The sequence below is a fragment of the Meriones unguiculatus genome, chromosome 17 (genome assembly GCF_030254825.1).
Source record: "Meriones unguiculatus strain TT.TT164.6M chromosome 17, Bangor_MerUng_6.1, whole genome shotgun sequence".
NCBI lineage: Eukaryota > Metazoa > Chordata > Mammalia > Rodentia > Muridae > Meriones > Meriones unguiculatus.
In genome coordinates, this window is record NC_083364.1 from 18099847 (window position 1) to 18125401 (window position 25555).

The 25555-nt window shown below is 57.9% G+C and overlaps 1 protein-coding gene and 1 long non-coding RNA gene across 3 annotated transcripts; one reads left to right on the top strand and one right to left on the bottom strand.

Annotated features, from left to right (window-relative positions):
- Positions 1-8718: 8718 nt before the first annotated feature.
- On the bottom strand, positions 8719-12792 carry LOC132648776 (uncharacterized). The gene is made up of 3 exons (XR_009587183.1): positions 10911-12792; positions 8957-9209; positions 8719-8847 (listed from the first exon to the last, which is right to left on the bottom strand). It is a non-coding gene; the product is annotated as an uncharacterized LOC132648776 (long non-coding RNA).
- Positions 12793-12964: 172 nt separating this feature from the next.
- On the top strand, positions 12965-19615 carry Tle5 (TLE family member 5, transcriptional modulator). 2 transcript variants are annotated; one of them, XM_021636839.2, is made up of 7 exons: positions 12965-13190; positions 14722-14819; positions 17470-17533; positions 17980-18024; positions 18174-18236; positions 18621-18695; positions 18897-19615. In XM_021636839.2, exons 1-7 carry the CDS (start codon positions 13164-13166, stop codon positions 19116-19118), a joined length of 594 nt encoding a protein of 197 aa, XP_021492514.1. In that variant the 5' UTR covers positions 12965-13163; the 3' UTR covers positions 19119-19615. The 2 variants fall into 2 exon arrangements, with proteins under 2 accessions (XP_021492514.1, XP_021492516.1); XM_021636841.2 differs by having other exon boundaries at positions 18900-19615.
- Positions 19616-25555: the final 5940 nt, after the last annotated feature.

Consider the following 25555-nt stretch of genomic DNA (forward strand, 5'->3'; position numbering starts at 1 on the left):
CCAATGGGAGGGGCCGCACGGCTGCGCGCGCGCGCGCGCGTGTTATGTGTGTGTGCGCGCGCGCGCGCGCCGCAGGGACAGGGCTTGAGCTCGGCGGGGGCGGGGCCTCGCCGCTCGGGGGCGGGGTCTGGAGGGCGCAGCGCAGGCGCGCGTGAGATTGCGTCGACGTGGGAAGGGGCTGAGCGGTCCGCGGCTGGGCGTGGACGCCGAGGATTGTGGGAATGGGGAGGACTCGGCGGTCCGAGCTCGATTCCTTTCTGGAGGCGAAGCTTCACGAGGTTCCTCTAAGGAAAGGCTCCGCTCGGCTCGGGGAGGCGCCGCTCGGCTGCACTCGGCTCCGCTCGGCTTCACTCGGCTCCGCTCGGCAGCACTCGGCTCCTCTCGATTCGGGGAGGGGCCGCTGGACTGCGCTCTGCTACACTGGGCTCCTCTTGGCTCCGGGAGGAGCCGCTCGGGCGGCGCTGGAGCCTTCTCTCTTGGAGCCTATCAGATTCCGGCTCCGAGAGGCTGGTCTGGGTTCCTCTCCGGGGCAAGAGGCCGGGACAGAGGCTGAGGTTCGTATCTGACGTGAGCGCCTGCAGAGGCTAACACCGCCTGCGGATATGCGGAAAGGCCCAGGCCTGGCTCGCGTGCCCACTGTTAAGCAGGCCTACTGTGTGCCAGGCAGAAATGCATGCCCTACTGTACATTCGTGCAGCGCCCGCTAAATACCACACAGGCCACCGTACGAACGGAATGCTTACTGTAGCGTATGCGCTGATGCGGCAGCCTCCGGTAGCTCAGGCATTAATGTCTCGTCTACTGTATACCAGCCTAAGGGAACACGTGATTATATAACTGCCACATTCAAGACAGGGTACATGAGCTGAGTGTTTTCCAGCGGACACAACGTGTGCCAAGAATGAGTGCTGTGCCTGCTGTATACCAGACACTGTATGCAGTCCCTACTGTGTACTAGGCACTGATGCTGCACCGCCTATTTCTCCACTGTGTATCAGACATGATAGAGCACCTGCTGTCACCCAGACACCCTACCTGCCGGGTGAGGAGCAAGCATTAACAGTCTGCCTGCTGTATACCGAACACCAACCGTGGCTGTGCGTATGCGCACGCGTGCATGTTTGGTGTTTTCCAGCGCTGCGGTGGAACCCGGGCCCCGTGTTGGTGGGCCAATCTGAACCCTTCCTCGTGTTCTCCACCTTCCAGGTGGAGGCATGAATACACACTCAGTGCCAATCGGCGAGTTAAGAAGAGACAAAGAACTTGAAGGCTAGGCACTGTCTTGGGCGCAGGTCTTGGACAGAGGAGGGGGAGGGTGCTGGCACCTGCTCCCGGGGCTGTCCTGCCTGGCGGACCGCTGATCGCCCAGCCTTGAGATAAGAGGCAGGAGGAGGGTCAAAGTCTCCTTTTACTAGCTGATTGGGGCCGTGGGGAGATTACTCCCCGAAACTCTCCCATCAGGCCTCTGTCCCCACCCCAGGTGTTCATGGCCCCCGCAAGGGGCTCTCCGGTGGCCGGGGAGGTCAAAGTTCCTCTTGCAGTTCACAGGTTTGGCCCCTCGGGCCTTCCCAGATGCTGGGTGACAGGCACGTGCCAGCATACCTTCTCACACTTAGTCCTATTTGATGTGCACTGAGGTTTGGCCTGCGTGCTTGTGTGTGAGGGTGTCGGATCCCCTGGTGGCTGTGAGCAGCCTTGTGGGTGCTGGGAATTGAACACGGGTTCTCTTCGAGAGCAGCCGGGGCAGAGCCGGGCTGAGCTGTCTCTCCAGCCCCCACAGTTTCCTTTTTCTTGCTGCATTATATTCCGTCCTGTGGCTGGAGTGAGTTGTCGGGCCACTCCTATCCTGGACAGTGCAGTGGTTTCCAGCCAGGGAATGGCCTGAGTCATATTCCCATGAGTGACCATGGCCCTGTGTGGATCTGTGCTCTGCTTTCTTCCCGTTTTTAGAGATTGATTTTATCTAAAAGAAAAAATGTCAGTTTGTTTATTTTGTGTGTGAGAGGGTGTTTTGCTTGCATCTGTGCACACATGTGCAGTACAGGTGGAGGCCAGAAGGGGGTGTTGGGTCCCCATACATCTGAGTCACAGGTGGGTGTGAGGTGCCTGGTGGGTGCTGAGAATCGAACCTGGGTCCTCTGCAGGAGCAGCTGGTGCTATGACTGCTGGGCCTGTTTCTCCAGCCACTGTGATCTGCTCTGTTTGGGGTTCATGACCCAGTCATCAAGAAATTAACCCTCCCCAGGGGATGAGGGGAGGGCTCAGCTAGTAAGAGGGCTTAGTATACAAGCATGAGGACCAGAGTTCAAATCCAGCACCCACATATGGCTGTGTGCGTGGGTGACCCGCACTGAGGTGGAGAATACCAGATGGCCAGCACACCCTGGCCTCCACCTGGGCGCACATAGGCAAGCATAGCCTGCCCAACAGAGGCTCTGGAACCCAGACTGTCCTGGGCAGTCTGGACCGCAGCTTTTTCCTGCCTCAGCCTGAGTGTGGGCCTGGTGAAGGCGCCTCCATCCCTGTGCTCAGCATGGTGGGACCTTTTAGGGGCCAGATCCAGGCTAACTCTTGCTCTCAGTGATGGTGACGCCTGAGGCCCTGGGCAGGGACACCCAAGGCCATTAAAGAACCCAGAAAGCACCAGGTACAGTGGCACACATCCTTTTCCCCCTACATAATATTTTTTTGATTATCTGGGAATTTTACCTCATGTACCACGCTCAGCTCCCAGTCCTCCGATGTCCTCCCTCCACCCTTGTGACCACCCTTCCCCCGAAAAAGGAGAAAAGAAACTGAGAAATAAAACAGTTGTGTCCAATTTGTGCTACCCATGCTCACTGGAGCATGGTCAAAGCCCTGGTGGCACGCCAACCCTGCCAGGAACCATCAGCTGTGGAGAGAGCTACACTTGAGCATCCTTACCATGATTTTATTTGTTTGTTTTTCTGAGACAGGGTTTCTCTGTGTAGCCTTGGCTGTCCTGGACTCACTCCACAGACCAGGCTGGCCTCGAGCTCAGAGATTCGATGGCTGGCTGTCTAGGCAGTTGCTTTTGGTGGGTAAGTGTAGGGTTGTCTCCTAAGCCCTCCATGTCCCGCTCTCAACTGAGTCTGCAGCCATCAATACCTTAGCGAAAGTGCTTCCTGCCCCTTACAGTCAGGGGAGCATGGAGCATAGTGGTCCCCATCGGCAACATGGCCCATAGACCATGGCATTAAAGGCCTGAATGTGTCACTACATCCCCAGCACTTGGGAAGCAGAGGCAGGCGGGCCTCTGAGTTGGAGCTAGTGAGTTCTAGGACAGCTTGGTTTACATTGTGAGACCCTGTGTGAAATAAAACAAAAAATACAGCAATCCAAACATCTGGGCCTGTGATGTAGGCCCGTGATCCCAGCAAGGAGGAGGCCGTGTGTGGCAGGGGCATGGCGACTCTGAGGGTACCCTGCAGAGCGGAATCTGGAAGTCACCCAGTGGCTTACTGAGCCTGGGTCTCAAAGAGCAGCGGGGGTTACCACCAACACCAGACAAAGGGAAACTGAGGCCAGAGTAGAGGCAGCGACCTAAGTAGACTCCCCCTTGAGGCCCCAGAGCCAAAGTCCAGCTGCCACATCCTGAGGCCTGGCTGGCCGCTCCCTTCTTTCTCAGCCTTGGCCTGTGGACCTTGGGGATAGAGGATTTATGGGACCATCTTGGGCTGGGGACAAGGCCACTCCCTGTCTCAGAGCCCGGACAAAGGTACAGAGGCCACACAGGCCTTGGGGAGCTCATTGAGACACTCTGGGTGGGAGGACCCAGGGCCTTTGCACAGCCAGGAGATGGCTCCCCAAACCCACCACGCCCAGCCATGGGGAGCTGTCTGCCACCTCTGCCTCCAGCCTGTGACTTGCAGAGCCGTCCCCTAGCACCCCTGAGGGACAGGCTCACCCTGTCCTACTCAAATTAAAACATCTTTAGTTCTCTCCTTTACTCTCATAAACAAACAAAACAAAACAGAAACTCTTAAGATCTCACTATATAGTCCAGGCTGGTCTGGAACTCACAGCTACCGCCCTGCCTCTGTCTCTGAGTGTTGTGATGGCAGTCATGACCCACATGTCGGCTTTCAGGTCTCCTTTGAAGTCAATAACTGAGAGTTGCCTTCCCAGGCTGCCCCTCTCCATATTAGTGGAAGTGAACACAACCCCCACCCCCGGAGGGGGGCAGGAAGGACGATTACAGCGACCAGGGAAGTCAGCAGGAGGCTCACAGCAAGCTGGTCCCAGCCCCACAGGCAGGGGAAAGGGCTGCAGCCCCGGGCCTCAGCACACACAAGGTCCCGGGTTCCATCCCAGGGTACATACACCAGGTGTGAGGCACACTGGTCACTGGGAGGCGGGTCAGTAGTTCAAGGTCATCCTCAGCCACATGGTGAGTTGGGGGTTAGCAGGAGCTGCAGGAGATCCTGTCTCAGAAACTCTGGTAATGAATAGTGATGGAAACCAAACTCCTCTGTGATCCTTACAGCCTCATTCAGAAAACCCCAAATGGGAATAGCCCAGTGTTTGTGAAGGTTGATGGGCAGGCGGTGCTGTGCCTCACACACTGGAATATAACTCAGCCATGAGCAGGAGTGAGGCTCTGACAGCTCAGAGCGGGAGGGACCCTGGAGGACAGGGTGCATGTGTGGGGGTGGGACAGAACTGAGTGAAGATGGCATATTCTGGATCAGAGTTGAACCCAGTCACACACTCTGCAATGTGAAATTCATAACATTTGAATTATACTTCAAAAAAATATACCAGCCTGAGTGAGGTGGTCCCGGTACGTGGGAGGCTGAGGCCGGAGGGTGAGTGAGGAAGTGAGTGAGGGCCTTACTGGTAAATCTCCAAGACTGTCCCAGGCAAGGGGTCACAGCCTGTGCAAAGGCCCTGGGGCAGGATGACCTGTGCTGGGCAGCCAGGAGGCTCCTGTGGCTGCATGGGAGGAAGTGGCAGGGAGGAAGGAAGGAGGGGAGAGGGTGGCAGGGAGAAATGTGGCACGGACTGGGCTTTGACCCTGAAGGATGGTGGGGGAGGGTATGTGTGTGCTCTGGCTCTTCTATGGCGCCCTCTGGTGGCTGTGTGAAAAGGAGAGCCACAGAGGAGGAGCCTGATGGGGAGAGCCTGCGGATCGGCCAGTTCCGGGGTTCAAATCCCAGCTCTCCCTTTTTGTTCTTCCAACTCCATGCTCTTATAACACTACCCCGAACCCTTGGCCCAGCCTCTTGGGGGCACCTCCATTTCCTGCCTTCCAGGCTGCTTTGTGTTTCCTGCCTGCAGATAGCTGTGGGAGAAATTTGGGGTGGGGAGTGGAGGTGGGTTTTGTTTCCTTTTGTTTGAGACAGGGTTTCTCCATGTAGCCCTTGGCTGTCCTGGAACTTGCTGTGTAGGCCAGGTTGGCCTCGAACTCAGAGATCCACCTGCCTCTGCCTCCTGAGTGCTGGTATAGATATTACTTGTCCCTCACTTTCTCACACTCACTGCAATCCTCCTGCCACAGCGCCACCACTTAGACACGCACTCCCCAAGAACTGTTTTTCTTCCTTCCTTCCTTCCTTCCTTCCTTCCTTCCTTCCTTCCTTCCTTCCTTCCTTCTTTCTTTCTTTCTTTTTTTTTTCCTCCCAGCCTCTTTTGAGACCAGACCCAGTCTGGCTTCCTGCAGGACCAGGACCCGTGCTGTCCTGTCCCCGGGGTCAGGCCAGGCAGTGAGTAGCTGCCTCCTTCACCTGCTTAGACCGGCTGTCCTAACAGCAGTAGTGAACTCCTACGCTTGCTCCAGAGCCTCAGCGCAAACGCTCCCTCCTCCAGGGAGCGCTCTTCAGTGTTATCCTGTGAGATGTTCAATCGACCTCCCCGTGGATTCACCCAGGCCCAGTCCTTCCTTCCACCCCAGCCAAGAATCACCAAGCTTCCAGTGAAAACACGAGCTGCCTCTCACACAGCAGGCCTTGTAGCCTTGCAAATTCAAGGCCTACCAACCCTTAGTGAGGGGCTGGGGGCGTGGCCAGGGCGGAGCCCCGCCTAGAATCCCCCAATGAGAGGCTGGGGGCGTGCTCAGGGTGGAGCCCCGCCTAGAACGCCCCAGTAAGGGGCTGGGAGTGTGTGTGGGGTGGTGGAGGGTAGGGAGAATTGGCTCAGCCCTCAGTGAAGACCCCGGAACATAGCTGTCACGCTGGGAAGAGCTCCTGGCGTGCAATGGGTGGAACACGCTGTGGACCCCAAGATGCCCCACGAGGGATGACGTAGCCCCGGGTCTGCATCACCCTTACGGGCCCCCCTGGCCACGCTGCGTCAGTCTTGAGGCACCCTGAGGGAGCCCGAGCTCGCCAAACCTGGAAATGACGTCACCACCCGCCAGGCCTTCCACGAGGGGGCGGGTGGTGGGGAAAGCCAATTCTGGGGAGCCGCCGCCCCCGAGTGGAACATGCTGGAACTGCAGCCTTCTGCGAGGATCCGGCATTTTCTCACTTTGGATGGTGAAGAATTGGGTGTGGTCCTGGAACTTCGTCTCCCGCGTCTCCGGGGGCGGAGTCGCTGCGTGGGTCCTGGAGGGCCAGCGGGAGGGTCTGCAGGAATGACCCATCCGTGGCTCCGGGCCTGGCCCAGGCTTAGGAATTAATGTACTTGGAGAGCTGGCTGCTTCCGGATTCTTTTTAACTTAAAAGCTCAAGTTCCAGATACATGTTTTTGTTTTGTTTTGTTTTTTCGAGACGGGGTTTCTCTGTGTGGCCCTGGCTGTCCTGGACTCGCTCTGTAGACCAGGCTGGCCTCGAACTACAGAGATCCGCCTGCCTCTGCTTCCGGAATGCTGGGATGGCAGGTGTATGCTACCGTGCCCGGCTAAGTTCCTGCGTCTCTACCTCAGGCCCAACACCCATTTCAGAGAAAAAGCCACAAAGGAGCAGAGACGACAGAGCTTTGTGCTTTCAAGAGTACCCCAAAAGAGAAGTGACACGGCGTGGGAAGGCACACGAGAAGAATTATGGGAAGCAGGTGAACAGTCCCTTCACAAAGGACCCAGGTTCAGCTCCCAGCACACCCCAGGGCACCAATAACATGGCTTGCTTCAGTTCTCAAGACCCCCAGAGCCATGAGCTGGGGAGATGTGTGCTGGGCAGTCATGAGGACCAGAGTTCGAATCTCTCCCTCGCCACACAGTATGGCCATCAGACATTCCAAGCAGTAGCAGAGGATGACAGTGCCAGTACGTGGGGACACCAGTTCACCGTGGGGTTGGTTCTTTCAAGCCAGGCTCCAGTTCGAATCTCACTTTTCCCAGGAAGCTGTGTGTCCTTAGACTGCTGTGTGGACCTCACCGAGCCTCTCCCAGCTTCTTACTGGGAGAATTCCCAGCTTCAAATTACAGAACTCATGATGCTCAGCCTACTGTCGCAAAGGAAGCACAAACTGGATTCACTCAGGATGACTGCCGCTGCCCACTCTCTGTCCCCTGGCTGCGACTGCCCCTTCCCTGTACTAAATGGCCGCGGTGGTTTGAAGCCAGAGTGTGGTGGCACTAGGGAGGCTGAGGCAGGCAGATAACTGAGTTCGAGGCCAGCCTGATCTACAGAGACCCTGTCTCAAAAGAGAAATGCACTCTGGCCTCTTTCCTTACTAAGCTGTTTTGTTTCTTCTTGTTTGTTTCTTTGTTTTAGATTTCTTTATTTTTTTATGAGTTTATCCGCTTGTCTGTGAACGTGCATGCAGTTCCCACAGCGGCCAGAAGGGGGCGCGTTGGGGTCCCTGGAGCTGGAGTCGCAGGCGGATGTGCGCCCGCAGTGTGTGCTGGGAACCGAACCGGGGTCCTCAGCCGGTGCTGAAACCACTGAGCCGTCCCTTTAGCCCCTCCATTTTATTCTGGGTCTGGAGTGCAGCAGTGAGGCTGGCCAGCCAGGGCTCCCCAGGGCTCCTTCTGTGTTCCCGTCCTGCACACAGGAGCGGCACCTGCGCCACCAGACATTTTGAACCCAGGTCCTGGTGGGCCCATGAGAAGTCCCCTACCCACTCAGTGGACCTCCCAGCCACATTTTTTTTAAAGATTTATTTATACTTATACAACATTCTGCCTGCACACCAGATCTCACTATAGATGGTTGTGAGCCACCATGTGGTCGGCTGGGAATTGAACTCAGGACCTTTGGAAGAACATCGAGTGTTCTTAACCTCTGAGACATCTCTCCAGCCGCCCCCCCCCTTTTTTCTTTTTTTTGAGACAGGGTCTTCTGGAGAAAGACTGGCTCCAAGCTCAAGTAAGTAACAGAAGGTGGCCTTGAACTCCTGACCCTCCTGCCTCAGCCTCTGGTGGGCCACCCCACAAACAGACGATGGACATCACCTCACTCAAGGCCTTGCCTACTGAGCACCTCCGGAATCAGGAAAGGCCATCTGGGAGTAGCCCAGGCCTTTCTGCTCTCCAAATAACCCCAGGTGTTTCCGGGGAGACGCATTCAGCCTCAGAATTACTCTGATGGACCCCCTGGGAGGCTGGGCGAGACCTTGAAAGCCCTTAAACACCCAGGTGACTCCCTGATCTGGGGTGCCCTCCCCCAGGGGTGGGTCAGGTGGCCTAGGCAGAGGGAAGTCTCACAGGCACAAGCCTCTGTCCCTGAGGGGCCTCGGGGTGGGCCTTGGGCAATTTCCAGTCCCCCCAGCTAGGCCGCAGGCTCCATCAGCTTCCGCTGTCTCCACATAGCCAGTGGGGCACTGGGCGCCAGGCTCGGTGTTGCGAAAACCAGGTGTGGTGGCAGACAGCTGTCATCCATCAGGTATTCCGGCTCAGCCTCAGCTACAGAAGGAGTTGGGGGCCAGCCTGGACTACATGAAACCCTGTCTCAGAAAGAAAAAAAAAAAAATACACCCAAACCTTTTAAGTGTTGGTCCTTGCCCCAGGCTTTGGAGATGGATGGAATAAAGGGATGAGGAAGAAATTAAATACCTAAATGCACACAGCACCAACGGGTGGGGAGGGCGGAGCTCACGGCCGCCATGGGTCGAGGCTGAGTGGTGGAGAAACAGGAACCCCAAGGTGGCCGAGGAGGGTGCAGCCCTGGCCTGTGTGTGTGGCCAGTTGGTTTTGTCATTTGCAGCACTGGGGAACCCATGGCCTGGCAAGCCTACACTGCCCGGCCTGGAGGTGATCCTCCTGCCTCATCCAAGAGGGATGACAGGTGTGTGCCCACCATCCCTGGCTTAAAGGGAAGAAAAGGAAATATAAAGTCCTAGAAATACAGACTAGCCCCTCATCCAGTCTTCACTGCCTAGCTAACACAGGGAACCGCCCACAGCTTGTGCAGAGGCGCTGGGGCAGGGCTGTCGGGGGCACACAGGCCCGGGGGGCCAGAGCACCAGTGAGGGGGCCCGTGGGGGCGGGGGCGGGAGGGCCAGGACACCTCTGGGCTGGGGCTGCAGGCCCTCTGGAGCCTGCTCAGCTTTAAGGTTGCATGCCCCCACTTAGAACCAAGCACCTGACAGTCAGTGCCCAGTAAACGCTCACAGGGGGAGCATGTGGGAGCTAGTCCACTTTGGAAGTGATCCCTTGGGTGACAGCCTCTGCCGCGATGACCGGAAACTCACCCCAGGATCCACAGCCAGGTGTTAGCCAGGGTGGCCGACCTGAAGCTCCAGATCTGGACGGAGGAGCTCCACTTTCACCCCAACTCCCAGCCCATCCCCCACCCCACCCCCACTCCCCACCTCACAGAGGGAGGCCTTGCTCCCCAGCAGCCACCCTGGCCTTGCACTGACTGCAGGGAGCCCAGGCGCTCAGTGCTGTGGCCTGTTGCTCATTTATGTCCAGGCAGGAAGGCTGTGAGTGTCCCGAGGTTGGACGCCCGAGACAGGGCACCATCCTGAGTGGCCCCAGGACGCAAAGCTGCAGACTAAGCCTGAGGGGTGGGATGTGGCGTCAGAGGAGCCGGGACTTCCACAGTCCAAGCCCCAAACTGTCTAGGTGACGGTTTGACAGCCCCATTCTGAGATTTTTAGGTGAGCTTCTTTTGGGAGGTTCTCCTGAGGCCCAGGCTGGCCTCAGACAGATGCGTCCCTGAGGCTGGCCCTGCACTCCTGATCCTCTGGACTCCACTGCCCGGATACCGTGGTGCATGCTGGGTGTACTCTACCCATGGAACACCGTCCTTAACTGGGGGCGACAGTGACGCCACTGGATTGATGTCTGGGCATGTGTGTCACTCTTAGCATGGAGTGGGTGGGAGCCAGGCATAGCGGTCAGCATTAGCAGGACCCGGGATGCCCCCAGGGGAAAGCCAGAGGCTGAGAACCCGCACTGTAGCGCCTCGGGTTGCCCAGCCTTGGCTCGTAGCCCGCTCCAGCCAGTGTCGCAGAGTCGCCTGCCTTCATGCCACCTTCCAAAAGGGCCCGACACAATGCAAACAAGGCTACACTCCCTCTGTCAACTGCTGTGTGACTTTGGCCCTGTCCACGCCCCTCTCTGTTCTCCATTCTCTTAGGGACACTGGCAGTTCCTTCCCACTCAAGTGTTTAAGCCAGAGCCTGGTGCAGACAGGGAGCTGGAGGGACCAGGGTTCAGCAACTAGAGCACGGGCTGCTCTGCAGAGGACCCAGGTTCGATTCCCAGAACCCACATGGCAGCTAGCAACCACATGTGACTCCAGCTCCAGGGGACCCGACGCCACCTTCTGGCCTCTGTGGGAACTGCACACACATGGTGCACAGACTTGCATATAGGGATGCATGAAATCTTTAAAAAACAGGCTGCATGGCCCAAGTCTTGTCATCTCAGCTTTTGGGGCGCTGAGGCATAAGAACCCCAAGTTCAAAGATGTCCTAGACAACTTAGGGAGACCTCAGACATATATATCAGCTCATTAAACACAGCTTGACCATAATTCTGTTCTTCCCAGCTTACATACCATAGAAAATTGCTTGTTTGTTATCCATCCATCCATCCATCTCTGGGCTTTTTGGGGTCTTACGTAGCTCTGACTGTCCTGAAGCAGTCTCTGTAGATCAGACTGCCCGTGAACTCGCAGAGATCTGCCTGCCTCTGCCTCCAGATCGCTGGGATTAAAGGCCTGCACCACCACCATCCAGCTGACAAATGTCTGTCTCGAAACAGCTGCCATGCTGAAAGGCAGCTCTGTGATTCCTGGGTCGGCAGCAGCCTGTCCTGACCTCCAGCGTCCAGGCCTGTATCTGGCTCCTCCGTCCACACAGTGGCTGGCTGACCTTGCCGGTGTGCCGTCATCTTGGGCTGCCAATGCTAGCACTGAGTAGTTAGTTCAAAAGAGACTGTGCCATGCCGGGGGGCTGGGAAGTCAGGGCAGGGACGTGGCCACACAGGGCCAGCTGCTGCTGTGACACTCTGGCTGTGTTGGAATCAGAGGCTGCTGGCAAGCCACGGAAAGGCTGTGTGTATGTCCCAAAGTGGGACAGGAGGATGGTGACAGGGAAGGCTGGCCTGCTGCAGGAAGCTCAGGAGTTCAGGGTTATCCTCTGCTACAGAGTGCCAGGCCAGCCTTGGCCATATGAGACCCTGTTTCTATAGGACAAACTAAGACAATGTCACAGGCCAACAGTGGAAACTTTATGAAAGCCCCATCATGAGCAGGGTCTAGGTCAGCACTTGGCCTCCTGCCTCTGGAGTAGTGGAGTCTGAGTCCTGACCCAGGGCTTTGGCCCTGTCTCGTGAGGCCTGGAGTCTCCATGGCTCCCTCTTCCCCTCATCTGCCTTCTGTGGCTGGGGAAGGCACCCAGCTCCTCACTGGGGCTCACTGCAGTGACATTGCAGTGGCCTGGCCAAGCCTTGTTTCTCCTCTCTAGCCTCACAGGTCATGTGAGCATGGCTCTCGATGTTATTTGTCCCCATGTGTCCTGGGACTGTTTGAGACAGGGTCTTGCTATAGGGTTCATACCGGCCCGGAATTGTAGGAACCCTCCTGCTTCACCTCAGCTTGATCTGAAATGTTAGGCTAATAGATATTAGCCAGGGAACTATTTTCCTTTTATGTATTTATTTTATTATTATGATTTTTGAGACAGGGCTCCTTGTGTAGCCCTGGCTGTTCTGGGGCTCACTCTGTAGACCAGGCTGGCCGTGAGCTCACAGAGGTCCACCTCCTGAGTGCTGGAACTAAAAGTGTGTGTTACCATGCCGGGCATATTTATTTCAGATTTTATTTTTTTAGACAGGTTTCACTCTGTAAACCAGGCCCCAGGTTGGTGCTGAAGTTGCAACAATCCTCCTGCCTCAGCCCCTCCAGGTGCTGGGATGGCACTAGGACCTGGGAACTCTTACTTTTTATTTACGACACAGGTCTCACTATGTAGCCCTGGCTGTCACAGAGCCATGTAGACCAGGCTGGCCTCAGACTCAGAGACTCTCCAGTCTCTGCCTCCTGAGGGCTGGGATTAAAGGCGGAGGCGGCCACCATCTCCTGTAGCCCTCTTTAACTCTTTGATGTTCTGAGATAGGGGCCCCAATAGCTCAGGTTGCATCAGACCTCACTGTGTAGACCAGGCTGACGTCCACCTGCCTCAACCTACTGACCACAGGTATTACTGCCTTGTACTTATATACAAACCGTCTTTTTTTTGTTGTTTTGAGACAAGGTCTCTGGTAGCCCAGGCTGGCCCGGAACTCTTGATGCTCCTGCCTTCACACCATAGTCAGTCTGATAACAGGCCTGGGCCCCCATCCTACCTCTGTGGGACAGGTGTCACTCTACTGCCCAGGGTGCCCCCTGAGTGTGCCAGCCCTCCAGAGAGGACATGCCAGCCCATAGGGGCTTCATAGCTTCACAAATGCACCCTGAAGCCTGGGCGCCCAGGCTGTGAGTCTGTGGCCCGAGGGGTGGGGGTGGGGACACTGAGGCAGGCCTGGGGGGGGGGGCGGGCTCCCGGCCGTGGCGGGGGCGGGGCGCGCGGGGCCAAGGTCACGGGTGGGGCGTCCGGGCCTGCGCAGTGCCGGGCGCGGCAGGTGGAGCGGGAGCCCGGGCGGCACCGCGTCGCCATTACACAATAGCGCGGGCGGCGCGGGCGGGCGGCGGGCGGCGCAGGAGGCGGGACGCGGGGCCCCGGAGCTGCCGATCGGGGACAAAGCGCGGCCGCCCGGCGCCCCCCGAGCCGCCCGAGCCGGGGCGCAGCCCGCGCCCCCCGCGACTGACATGATGTTTCCGCAAAGCCGGCACTCGGTAAGGAGGACCCCTCGCGCTGCACCCCGGAGCTCGCCCTGAACCCCAAGCCCAGTTCACTGCAACCCCCCATCAGGGCCCTGCACCCCCCCCAGCTCAGATTCCGTCTGTCTCCCCGCCCAGGGCCTGTCCCCGGGCTCCCTATGCGCCCCAGCTCCCATAGGCCTGTCCCCCAGCCCCAGGCTCTGTCTCCGGGGTTCTTGCACCCCAGCACCCAGGCCGTGAGCACCCCACCAGCCCAGCACTGTACCCTTCAGCTCGGATCCCTGAACTTTGATCCCGGCTCTGAGTCCTCCCATCCGCCGCCCATCCCGACTCCACGGTCCTGTCTCGTCACCCCCGCCCACCCCCCAGGCCTGTCCTTCAGCCCTGGGCCCCGCACCCCACTACAGCCGCCTTCGGCCTGTCTCCCAGCTCGGGGACTCAGGCTCAGAGCCGCAGCACCCCAAGCCCAGGCCCTTCATCCCCTCACCCCAGGCCGCGCATGTCCTCCAGCCCAAGACCTTGCACCCCCACCTCTGTGCTCTGCACCCCCCAGGCCCAGCTCTATCGCTTCCAGACTGGCCTGCCCCCAAGTCCAAGGCCCTGCATCCGCCGCCACCTGGGCCCAGCACTTCCTTCCATCTCAGATCTGCCTGTCCCCAAGTCTGGTGCCCCGCACCCCCAATCCAGGCCCCGCACCCCGTCTCTCCCTCCAGCCCTGTCGGGCCTGGCGTCACCATCCGGGCTCAGCGCCACCCCCCAGCCTGGCCCAGCGTCCCTTCTCCAGCGGCAGGCCCGCACTGGGCAGTCTGCCTTCTCCCAGCCCTCATGCTGCACCCTCAGAACCAGGGTTGGGGACACCCGGTGCCCCTACAACACGCAGTGCTCCTCTGTCCGAAGCCGGATACTGCCCAGCCCCCTCCCCGAGCTCCAGGCTCCCCCCCCATCCAAGCCCGGGCCGGTCTGCCTTGCTTCTCACCCCAGCTCCCAGTGGCTCTGCACCCCACACGCTGCTCCTGGCCGTGCTCCCCAGATCCGATAATCTTAAACCCCAACTTATAGCCTTGTGCCCCCAGCTGCCGGCCCTGTACAGCCCCCCCCAACCCCGGCCAGCCCCCCTCCAGCTACCAGCTCCCTGCCTGATTCTTCCCCGAGGCTTTGGCTGGGGTCTGGGGGTAACCCCACGAGGCAGTCCCGGGGCTGGACAGCTTTGGGAGGGTCCCCTCCTGGAAGAGCACTCCCCCGAGGAAACAGGAAATGTGGGATGGTTAAGCTTGGAAGGTGCCTCTTCCAAGCCGGTTTTGAAGGGAGGCCTGTGCCCTGCCTGGCTTAGAGGGGGCTCTCTGGGGAGCCCTCGGGGCAACTGCAGATCAGAGGTGCAACCCCCCAATGGGTGCCTGACCCCTAATGACCAGAGCATTAGAGCGCCCCATTGCGTAGGGGCCTCACAGCCCCCTCCTGGCTTCCTCCGAGTGTACTGCTGGGGCCTGTAAATTGCAGCCCAGGAAGTGGGGTGTGGGCGGGGCGCTCACCCTCCCGCACCCCGCAGGGCTCCTCCCACCTCCCCCAGCAGCTCAAGTTCACCACCTCTGACTCCTGCGACCGAATCAAAGATGAATTCCAGCTGCTACAGGCGCAGTACCACAGGTGAGCCCGGGCTGCGGGGGACCCAGGGATCCCTGAAAGCCGTAGAGTTTTCCAGGGCGTGGAAGAAGGCCAGGCGGGGGTGCTCCTGTCCTCTCAGGGCCCAGGAGGTGGGGGCAAGCAAGTCAGCAGGTCAAGGTCACCCTCAGCTGCTTAGCAAGTTGGAAGCCAACCTGGGCTACATGAGATCATGTGTCTAAAAAGGAGCAGGCGGCCTGTGGTGCAGAGGAGGAAACTGAGGCGCACAGTGTTCATGGCTGCAGAGGTGTCATCCCATGTATGGCTCTCAGTTAACACAGGACAGACCGGGGTCGCAGAGAGGGCTAGGAATAGGCCCAGGGTCACACAGCCCCCCCCTTCTGTTTCTGTCCAGGTAGAGTGAGGGGAGCTTGCGGCTGCCCACAGAGCCATTCCAGCCTGCTTGCTCCCACCACAAATCCTTTTCCCCGTTCTGACTTGAAACTCATCACCCAGAGGGGTCACAGCTTCCAGGGGCAAACTGCAGGGAGGAAGGGAGGGATGGCCCAGAGGTGGGTCCCTGCCACAGGGCCTCACTTGACCCTAGGCTGGACCCCCATTTCATATAACCCAGCGGTGAGTGGGGGGACTGCAAGCCCAGCATTCCAGCTCTCAGACCCACAGGCAGGAGGATGTCCATGTTCTGGGCTAGTTTGAGGTACAGAGCAAACCTGTCTCAGAAAACAAGCTGATGGTGATGATAATGATAAAGCCTTTGAAAGTCCCTTAGATTTCTCCAAGAAAAAAAGAACATAGCTTTTGTGGAGTTTTTTTATTTTCTTTTTTAAACTTATTATTGTTTAATTTTATGTACATTAGTGCTCTGCCTGCACGTATGTCTGTTTCTGATGGTGTCGGATCCCCTGGAATTAGGATTACAGACAGTTGTGAGCGGCCATGTGTGTGCTGGGAATTGAACGCAGGTCCTCTGGTAACTGCTGGGCCATCTCTCCAGCCCTGGAGTTCCTTTATTTTTAAAAAAAAATATATATTATTTTTAACGGTGATATTTATTTTGAGACAGGGTCTTGAGTAGCCCAGGCTTTCCCCAGCTTCCTATGTAGCCGAGGCTGACCTTGAGCTGCTGACAGTGGATGCCAAGTGCCGGATCAGCAGTCTGCCCACGGGGCTGCACCCCCGACTTTTTCCACTTTAAAGAGGAATTTAGGACACTATTGCTGTGCCTGCCGTGGCTCTGGGTGACCTCGTCCTGGATCTGCGGGGTGCGTGGTGGCCAAGGCACTGTGCATCGTCCGTCTCCTAGGGTCTCCCGAGACCGGGGGCTGGGGTTACAAGCACTCCCAGGAGCTGGCTTTTCATGGTGCTGGGATTCGAACTCCTGTCCTTGTGACTGAGCTGCAGGCCCTTGTGCTGACCCTTGTGCACGGCCACTCACTCGTTGGTTTGTGAAAACAGGGTCTCTCTGTGCGGCTAGGTGGCTCGGGGTCCAGCGCTATGATGCTTGCCTGGCTTTATTTTTTTTTTACTTTTGACTTTTTTTCAGGACAGGCTCTTAATTACTCTGTAGACCAGGCTGGCCTCAAACTCACAGAGATCCTCCTGTCTTACCCTCCCAAGTTCTGAGGGGTGTGTTGGTTTGTTGGTCTCTCCTATTTTGATGAGTGGTGATGGCACATCTCTGTGATCCCAGCACTCGGGGAAGGAAGAGGCAGGTGGATCTCAGAGTTCGAGGCCAGCCTGATCTACACAGGGAGTCCAGGACAGCCAGGGCTACACAGAAACCCTGTCTCAAAAACAAACAAATGGACAAAAAAAAAAAAAAAAAAAAAAACATTGAGGGATGGCCCCACGGTGAGGTCAGGGAACAGCTTTGGGGATCACTGCCAGGCTTGGTGGCAGGTACCTCACCACCGTGAGCAGGCCCAGCCCTCTGATGGACTGACCCCTCACCCTCACCCTCCTGGCCAGGAAAGTTGCTAGTACAAGGAAGAAGCAGCTAGGGCCTAGACAGACACAGCAGCTGGCCTTGGCCTAAATCACACAGCAGGGGGAGGCAAGGCAGTGCCCTGCCCAGAGAGGCAGCAGGCTGGGCGTGAAGAAAGTTCTTGATGCCAGGACCCCTTGGGGTGCCCTTAGCTCTGTTCCCCATAGCCCTGGGCCAGGTATCTGTGTGTGGAGAATTCTCCCTGGGTTTTTGGGCTACTGATGGTTGTATGACCTTGAAGCACTCACTCGCCCTCTCTGGGCGTCCAGTAAGTCACACGTTAAGATGAAACAGACAGATGATAAGTTCTGCAGGCCTCATCTGTCCCTTGGGAAGGCACCTCTGACCTTGAGACTGCTTTTGTAATTTCACAGTGGGGGAAACTGAGGCAACCTGCCTGCCAGGATTGCAGGAAACCCAGGGGTGCAGCCAGGCATGGTGTTTGGCCCCTTCTCAGTTTGCAGCTTAGGGCTGCAACCCTGTTGGTGGCACGTGCCTGTCATCCCAGCATCAGTGGGTGGAGGCAGGAGGATCAGGAGTTCAAAGTCATCCTCAGCTACATAGTGAGTTCAAGGCCAGCCCAGGCTACATGAGACCCTGTCTCAACAAACAAACCAAAAAGTTTCTAGCTTGACTCTCCAGAGGACGGGCCCCTGAGGGGGACCTCAGCTGGCTCCCTTGTGTCCTCAGCCTCAAGCTGGAGTGCGACAAGCTGGCCAGCGAGAAGTCAGAGATGCAAAGGCATTACGTCATGGTAAAGCCCCCTCTGGGACCTGGGGGCTCGGGGCGGGGCGACCCCAGACTCCCCACACACCGCAGGTGTCGGCTACTGAGTTCCTGCGGACCCAGGGCGGCCTGGCCGCCAGCCCAGGTAGTGGCTGAGGTGCCAAACAGCCTGGGCCTGCCAGGTCCCCCGCCGTCCTTGGTGGCAGGAGGAGGAGGTGGTGTGGAAGCCAGCCACAGCCAGAGAAGCAATGGTCCCCTCCCTGCAGGCCATCCTGCCAGGCATCCCTTAACCCTTCCAGGACCAGAACCCTACCCCACCCCCACCCGCAGTTCCCAGCAGGGGAGGTTGCTGGGGTCTTGAAGAACAGGAGCTCAGTGAACAGGGTGGGTTGGCATGGCGTGGCTGGACCGTGCAGGGAGAGCCAGGCCACCCAGAAGGCCCTTCCGGTCCCTGACGCCCCTCTCCACCCACAGTACTACGAGATGTCTTACGGCTTGAACATCGAGATGCACAAACAGGTAAGCTTCAGTTTCCCCCCCGCCGTTACCCCAGTGCCCTGCTCGTCCCACGCTGAGCGTTGAGGACACTCCCGTGACCCCCAGAAGTGGGCCCTTCTGTCCCCTCGAAGTGCCCCCAGGTACTGAGGGGGGGATCCTGTGTGTTCCAGGCTGAAATTGTCAAGAGGCTGAATGGCATATGCGCCCAGGTTCTGCCCTATTTGTCACAGGAGGTAAGCAAGCCACCAGCAGGGGGCAGTGGGGTTCGCCTGGGGGCACAAGCCCGCCCTCTGTGAACTTAGCAGGGGTGAGAAGAGCGGGAGCTGGAGTCGGACCCCTGTGGCAGTCTTTCTTGCATCCAAGGCAGAAAGGAGGGCCCCCTCGGTAGGCGGGGCACGGGGGAGAGAGACCCGAGTGGGAGGGTGACTGAATAGTAAAAGCAGATGGTTCCTGCAGACCAGCTTTCAGAGGAAAGCCCCTGGACAGCCCCCACCATCACCACCAGCCCCCCGGGCCCAGGCTGTCGCCCCCTTTGATTTCCATGTACCAATCCCTTTCCGGCTTGCCTGCCCCGTTACCCGAGAGAAATGGCTCTGACCCTACTTTGCCTGTTCCAGCATCAGCAGCAGGTCCTGGGAGCCATCGAGAGGGCCAAGCAGGTCACGGCTCCCGAGCTGAACTCCATCATCCGAGTAAGTGTGAGCCCATGCGAGACAGGTGACTGGCGGGTGACCTGGTCTGGCAGGGGAAAGATGACTTGGACTGACAGGTGATTGACAGGTGTCCGGGGTGGACAGGGGGACAGGTGGCCAGGATGGTCAGGTGACAGATCATGGGGACCCGGGTGTGCAGGTATCGGGACCCTGGGCTGACCTCTCCCCTTCGCCCCGCAGCAGCAGCTCCAAGCTCACCAGCTGTCCCAGCTGCAGGCGCTGGCCCTGCCCCTGACTCCGCTGCCCGTGGGGCTGCAGCCGCCATCGCTCCCTGCCGTCAGCGCGGGCACGGGCCTGCTGTCACTGTCTGCGCTGGGCTCTCAGACCCACCTCTCCAAGGAGGACAAGAACGGACACGATGGGGACACCCACCAGGAGGATGACGGCGAGAAGTCGGATTAGCTCCTGGGGAGGGGGGCGGGGGAGGGGGGGACACCGGGGAGACAGGCACAGAGAGGGCGCAGCGTTCCGAGGGCCACACAGCACACAGCTGGGTCGCTAAGCAAGCTTCCACCCCCAGTCCTGGTTCGGCCTTCTCGCTCTGCACCCTGGGCCTAGGGGACCCCCAAAGGGACACCCCAGACTACAGGGAGCCGGGAGGAATCCCCCACCTGCAACAATTACCCGGGCCACAGCCACCAGTCTTGGCCCAGAATGTACACAACGCAACGCTAGCTGCCCCTTCCAGCCCTGTGCGCCCTGAACTTGGCCCCTGTCCCCCTTCTCTGCTTCCCGCACTGCACACCCGCTAGGTCCAGATCCGCCCCGGCTCACCCAGCCCCGTTCCCTCACCCACAAAAGAAGGGGACAGAGGGAGCGATGGCGCGGGGACTGCAGTGGGGTGGGCACCCCGCAAACTTCCCTTCTCCCCTTCCCCCAATAAACGTGAGGGTTCTGAAGTCGGTTTCTTCATTATTTTGTCGTACCAGTATTCTATAGCTTGTCTTCTGAGAAAGAAAAAAAGATAAAGACGTTGAAAACACAGAAGCCCCATGCGTGTCTGTGTACATAGTTAGCTTTGGTGTGTCGTCTTGGTCTCCGCCAAGAGAAGTGGAGGGTCGCTGTACTGAGGGTGGGGGTCTAGCTGTGCCTTTAAAATAAAAACATGAAAAGGTTGGCTGCCGTGTCCCTGCCTCTGTCTTGTGGGGTGGGGACCCCTTTATTTCAGGGCACCCCGGGTCCCACAACATGGCCTCCCTGGAGCAAGCAAAGGCCCAGAGAGGATGAGCTGGTGACCGGGGGCCGCATAGCACAGCTCAGTGTTGTTCCAGAGTGTCTTGGTTATCTGAGAGAGAGCCTGAGTGCTCTCAACCGGGAAGCCTCAGCATGCCTCTCTGTTTGGGGCCTGTTTCGTGTTTTTGTTTTTCGCTGTTTGACTTTTGCACATGTACTGGTTTGTTGTGTGCGTGTCGGTCTGAGGACACCGTGCAGGGAGGGGTACCCTGTGGCCTGGGGAGCAAACTCCGGCTGCCAGACTTCACAGCAATCGCCTCCACCAGCGAGGCCGTCTCACTGGCCTAGTTTTCCTTGCTTTTTGAGACATGGACTCACTGTGTAGACCAGGCTGGCCTCACAGAGATCCCCAGACTACATTTGTGTTTTGGTGCAGGTTCTTGCTAGAGCCCACGCCCAAGCCCCATGAAGCCTGGAGTTCACCCTGGATCTTGGGGTGCTGTGCCTACTTGGGTTCTTAAGCTAAAGAGAGCATCAAGAGTGACCAAGGCTTCTCCAACCTGTGCTTCTGGGAAAGCAATTGGAGGAGTCGGAATCGGGGTCCCTTTGTCCCCAGGGCTCCTGTGGGAGAGTCCTGCCAGCAGCTGGGCTGGGGGGGGGGGGGTCATTCCCAGGAAGCACTGAGCAGCCTGACCTTGGGAAATTGATCAGCTGAAGGGCTGTTGGTGGCTGGTAAAGGGAGGAGGGGCAGGGAGAGGGATGAGGCTCTCAACTCCATGCCCAAGACTGGAGCCCAAGGCAGCTTCAGGGACCGGTGACCCCCTCCCTGCTGTCCCTTCCTCAGGGATTTTGCTGATTTTCTGGAGTGCCCCAGGGGACCTTCTGCTACTCTGGCTCTGTGTCCCCATCCACTCTGTGGCTCTGACATCTTTAGTCCTGGGGTCAGCCTGTGGCTTGGAAACTCTTGGGACTGTAGGTCTCCACAGGGCCAGGCCACTTCCCACAGGCACTAAAGCTTCATGGAGGCTGGAGGCCCAGGGCTCACACAGACCCTACCCTGTCCCCAGCAAGGAGAGGACACCCCAGGCAACGACTGTCCCCCTCTACCCGGCCTGAGAGACTGCACCCTAAGGCTCATCCTGGGGTGACAATGGTGAAGTGGATCTCAGATATGCCCCACTTTCCTGTTGTGAAGATGGGGAAACTGAGGTCCATGAAGGCTACAAAAGGAGGCTAGTCCCCTCTGGGTGGCTAGTCTTTGTTGGGGACCCCTATAAAGACAGCAAGCGGGGGAGACCAAGACAGTATCTCCAAACCAGCACTGAGGCTTGCTGGGCATTACCTGGCTTCAGCTGACACCTGAACAGGAGAGAAGCCCAGAGATGGAAGCAACAGGATCAGGTCCATAGCTAAGCATGCTTTTTTTTTTTTTTTTCTTTTTCAAGGCAGAGTTTCCCTGGCTGTCCTGGAATGCTCTCTGTAGACCAGGCTGGCCTCGAACTCACAGAGCTCTACCTGTCTCTGCCTCCCCAGTGCTGGGATTAAAGGCATCTGTCACCACCACCCAGCTAAAACCCAACTTTTTCAAAACCTGTTTTAGTGTAAGAGGAGAAAAGAGAAGTCTATAATAGTGATGTGGGGAAGGGAGGGATGGGGGGGGGACAGCCTGACCAGACTAGACCCAAGTGGTGGACAGGGAGTGACCTCCTTTCCTGGTCTTTTTCCTGACAGTTTCTGACCCCGGACAGGCCACTGTGGCAGCACTGCATTTCCAGGACCCATAGTGTCATCCCCGCGCCCCAAGATGCTCTGAGCTCCAGGAGAGAAAACTGCTCAAAAGCTCAGGGGAGAGGGGCACCTCGGTCCTGCTGGGGTGCCAGGGGCCATGGGAGCCTTGGTGGGTGTTTGAGCAGGAGCGTGGAGCAGATGTGAGCAGTGCATGATCAGCTGGGACCAGGATGAAGAGGGAAACTGAGGCTGGACTCCAGAGAGGGAGACCTCATGCTGCTGCTGCCTCTTGGGGTCCTCCTGCAGCTCTGCCTCTGATTTGCACCCCCTTTCTCTGTTCCCTCAGGCTGTGAAGCTCTTTATCCTTTGCTGTTCCTGCTGAGTCCCTCCTCCTCTTCCCACGTGTGTCCTCCTCACCCTCCCCTACAAACTGCTCCACCACCCGGCCCCCTGGGCCCGGCTGCTGGCTGCCAGCCAAGCCCCAGACAACCTTGACCGCCTCTTGCAGCAGCTTTCCCTCCTCCCCTCCCCTGCTCCTCCTCCTCTTCTCTCTGCTCTCCTTTCCCTCCTCCCCCTCCAGCTTCATATCTCTTCCCCTCCTCCTCCCAGCTCCTCATCCAGGCCTGCAGGATGGCCCTCTGGTCTCTCTGCTGTGGCTAAGGTCCCGGAGCAGGGGTAGAGGTGGCCTGTATTTGGCCTTAGATGTGGTATTGGTAGCCCCCAATACCATCCTGGCTCATGAAAAGAGCTATTTCACTTTGCTGTTTGGCCCCAGGCTGGTCCCCAGCCCTTTCTGGGCCAGTTTTACTGCCCTGCAACCCAGATGGATAAAGGAGAAACAAGGCCTAGTAGGTGCAGTAGGGGAGCTTTCCCGGCTAGCATGGACCAGGCCCTGGGTTCATCCTCAGCCCCAGAAAAGGAGACCCTCCAAAACACAAACCCTCAGAACCAACCAAACCTGTTCCCACGGCTAACTTCAGTATTTATTAGGCATCACAATATGGCAGGCTGTGACTGTGTGCCAGGGACCCCCAGCAGCCCTCCTCCCCTAGGACACCCATAAAAAGCGGGTGAGGGCAGGAAGGCAAGAAATGGGGCAGATTGCACAGTGGCAAGAGGTGACTGGAATAATAGAAGGTGACCAGGACAGGCATGGCCGCTACAGAAACCGTGGGAACCAGCCCACTTAGGCCTGGTTCCCACCCTGACCAGGACCCTGCCTCTCACGAGCCAAGGTCTGGCATTCTGCAGCAGATGCAGGGGCCTCCAGGTCCCAGCCTGCTGTCACACAGCTAGGCAGTTTAGAGATGTTCCTGAGGACAGTTGGGAGCTATGGAATGTCCTTGAACTTGGGGTGAACACTGAGGCGGGGTTCACCTTTTAGAGGGTAATCAAAGATGTTGGGAAATAAAGTCACAGCCTTTCTGCGCCGTGTAGAGTGACATCTCCTTTCCTTCTTTCTCTCTTTCCTTCCTCCCCCTCTTTATTTTCAAGGCTGGGTTTCTCTGTGTAGCCCTGGCTGTCCTAGAACTCACTCTGTGGGACTCAGAGATCCACCTGCTTCTGCTTCCCTGAATGCTGGGATTAAAGGTGTGCAATCCCATGCCGTGTGTGTAAGCATTTTCTAACCTCACTGTAAGTCTTTTTTGGAACCTCCTAGTTCAGGAGGAGGCCTGGAACGGCCCCCTAGGAGCAGGGTTCCAAGGTTCACAAGCCCCCTTCATCCACCTAGCGGCTCAGTTATTGCCTAGCAAGAAAATGCGGCTCCCTACATCCTCAGCCAACCCTGGTGCTTCCCCAGCGTGCCAAAGCTGCAGCCCACCCTCCCTCTACTTCCCCCAGTCACAGTCAGAAGCTGACTCAGGGGCCCACAAGCAAGGCCAGGCGTCAGAGCTCCCCATTTTAATTCGACCAACATTTAGTTAGAGGGATTGCTAATGAGCCAACTCCTATGCTCTCTGCAGAACCCCAGTATAAAAACGCTACATCTAGGAAGCCTTGGGAATTTTCTAAGCAGCTTTGTGACTCCAGGCTCGGCCTTCCCGGGTTTGTCTCCTCCTGAGTCCCCTTGTTAGCCTAGCCCGGGCCACAGCAGGGGGCAACTCTCTGGGAAAACCAGGCACTAAGTTTGGGGTAGGGGAGCTCCCCCATGTTCTGGGGGAGAAAATGAATGTATGTGCATGATTTTTTTTTTTTTTTTTTTCTTGCCAAGCCAGGCAGGGAGCTAGGGCTCAGAGGTCACCCGCGAGCCCTGGGCCAGCAGGAGGGGACCGGCCTGGCTGGTGGCCCAGTGGCTCAGCTGGGGGCGCGGGGAGGGGGAGGTTGGCGCTGTCGGAAGCCAAAGGCTTTGGCCTCCCTGAGGGAGCCGCTTTCCCGGCCCGGGTCGGATCAATGGGCTGTAATTATACCGCGCTGGGCCGGGAGCCGGCGGGGAGGGAGCGGGAGCTGGCAGGAGGGACGCGGCGGGCGGGGGCGCGGGCCGAGCGGACCCACGTTACTTTGATTGACAGCCTGAGCCGATGCGGCGCGCGGGAGCTTCTGGGATACGTAGTTTTTGCCCCCTCCCTAGCTAGAACGTTTGCTAGCCGCTGCAACGTCCTCGCTGGTAAACCGAGGCACGCTCAGCACCTCTAAACTTCCAACTCCCTGTAAGCCCGTTCCACGCCCTCCTGTGATTTAATGGGTCAAAAGACACAAGCTTTGGACGCGAACCGGGATAAAAAGAAAATCTCAGCCATTCCCTAGGCGGCCAAGGTGACTTCGGTATTCTTTGCCTCAGTTTACCTATCTCTAAAACAGACCGAAGGGCGCAGTGGCTGCCGGGCCCTGGCAAGTAGTCACTGAAGTGAGGGACTTATATATATATATATATATATATATATATATATATATATATATATATATATATATTTTTTTTTTTTTTAATATGAGATGTTTTGAGACAGTAGCCCACCTTGGTCTCCACCTCGCACCCATCCTCCTGCCTCAGTTTCTCAAACGCTGGGATAGCAGGCACCCTCTGCCACAGCCGGCTTCCAGGGGCTTTTATTTCTAAAAGGGACCCGGAATGCTAAGGGACCACCACGCGGGTCCCCTCTCTCTCCGGGTGGGGGAAAGCCGCACTCCCCAGCCCCACCGGGAGCTTTCCTATTGGCCCAGCTTAGCCCACCGCCTTCTGCTATTGGCTGCCGAGTACCCGGAGTTCATTGGCCATGGCTCCGGGTGACGTCAGAGACCCATGTGGGAGCTTCGGGAGGCGATTGGTGGGCGCGTCCGGCCAACCACGGCGGAGGTAGGCCCATCCCCGGCCGCGGGGCGGCCAGTCTGATTTAAGGTGGTCCGAGCAGTCCCGCGTCCGGCTCAGAGTCGCAGCCTTTTCCCTCTTTCCTCTGCTTTTTCTCCGCACCGTGGAGAACCGCGGAGCCTGCTTGCACCGAGGCAGGGGGCGCACTGGGGGACCCGGGGACCAGGCTGACAGGGAAAAGGCGGCTCAGAGGGTGGGAGGCTCCGCCGGTGCTCCCCACTTCGCTGGGTGTGATGGCTGTGCGCCCCACGGATGGGGTTCAGGCTGTCCCAAGGGAAACCCCAGATCATATCCTCCGCTTTCACGGAGGCTCAGAGCCTGTGGCTTCCCTGGTCACACAACAGAGAGGCAGTGGTCCCCTTCTCCAGGAAGCCCTTTGGGTCCTAGAATCAGGCCTTGACCCTCTCTAGGGAGGAGTTCCTCTTAACCTTGGCTTTTTCTTCATAGCTGGCCTTCTGTGGAGAGGCTGCAGAGGGTGGGCTTGGGCTGATCTTAGTAAGATGGAGATAGCAGTGGAGGGGCGGGGGAGATTCCAGGAAATGAGAACCCAAGGGTCAGAACTCAAATTAGGTCATCCGGGATAGGGTGCTGGAGCAGAGTGTGGCCAGCACAAGTAATGCAAAGAGGGACTGTG

What these genes read in the sequence shown, in the direction of transcription:
- Tle5 (XM_021636839.2), top strand. Translation starts at nt 13,164, where the DNA reads ATGATGTTTCCGCAAAGCCGGCACTCG. An exon ending in TTCCGCAAAGCCGGCACTCG is followed by an intron (nt 13,191 to 14,721) that starts GTAAGGAGGACC and finishes CGCACCCCGCAG; the next exon opens with GGCTCCTCCCACCTCCCCCA. An exon ending in AGCTGAACTCCATCATCCGA is followed by an intron (nt 18,696 to 18,896) that starts GTAAGTGTGAGC and finishes TTCGCCCCGCAG; the next exon opens with CAGCAGCTCCAAGCTCACCA.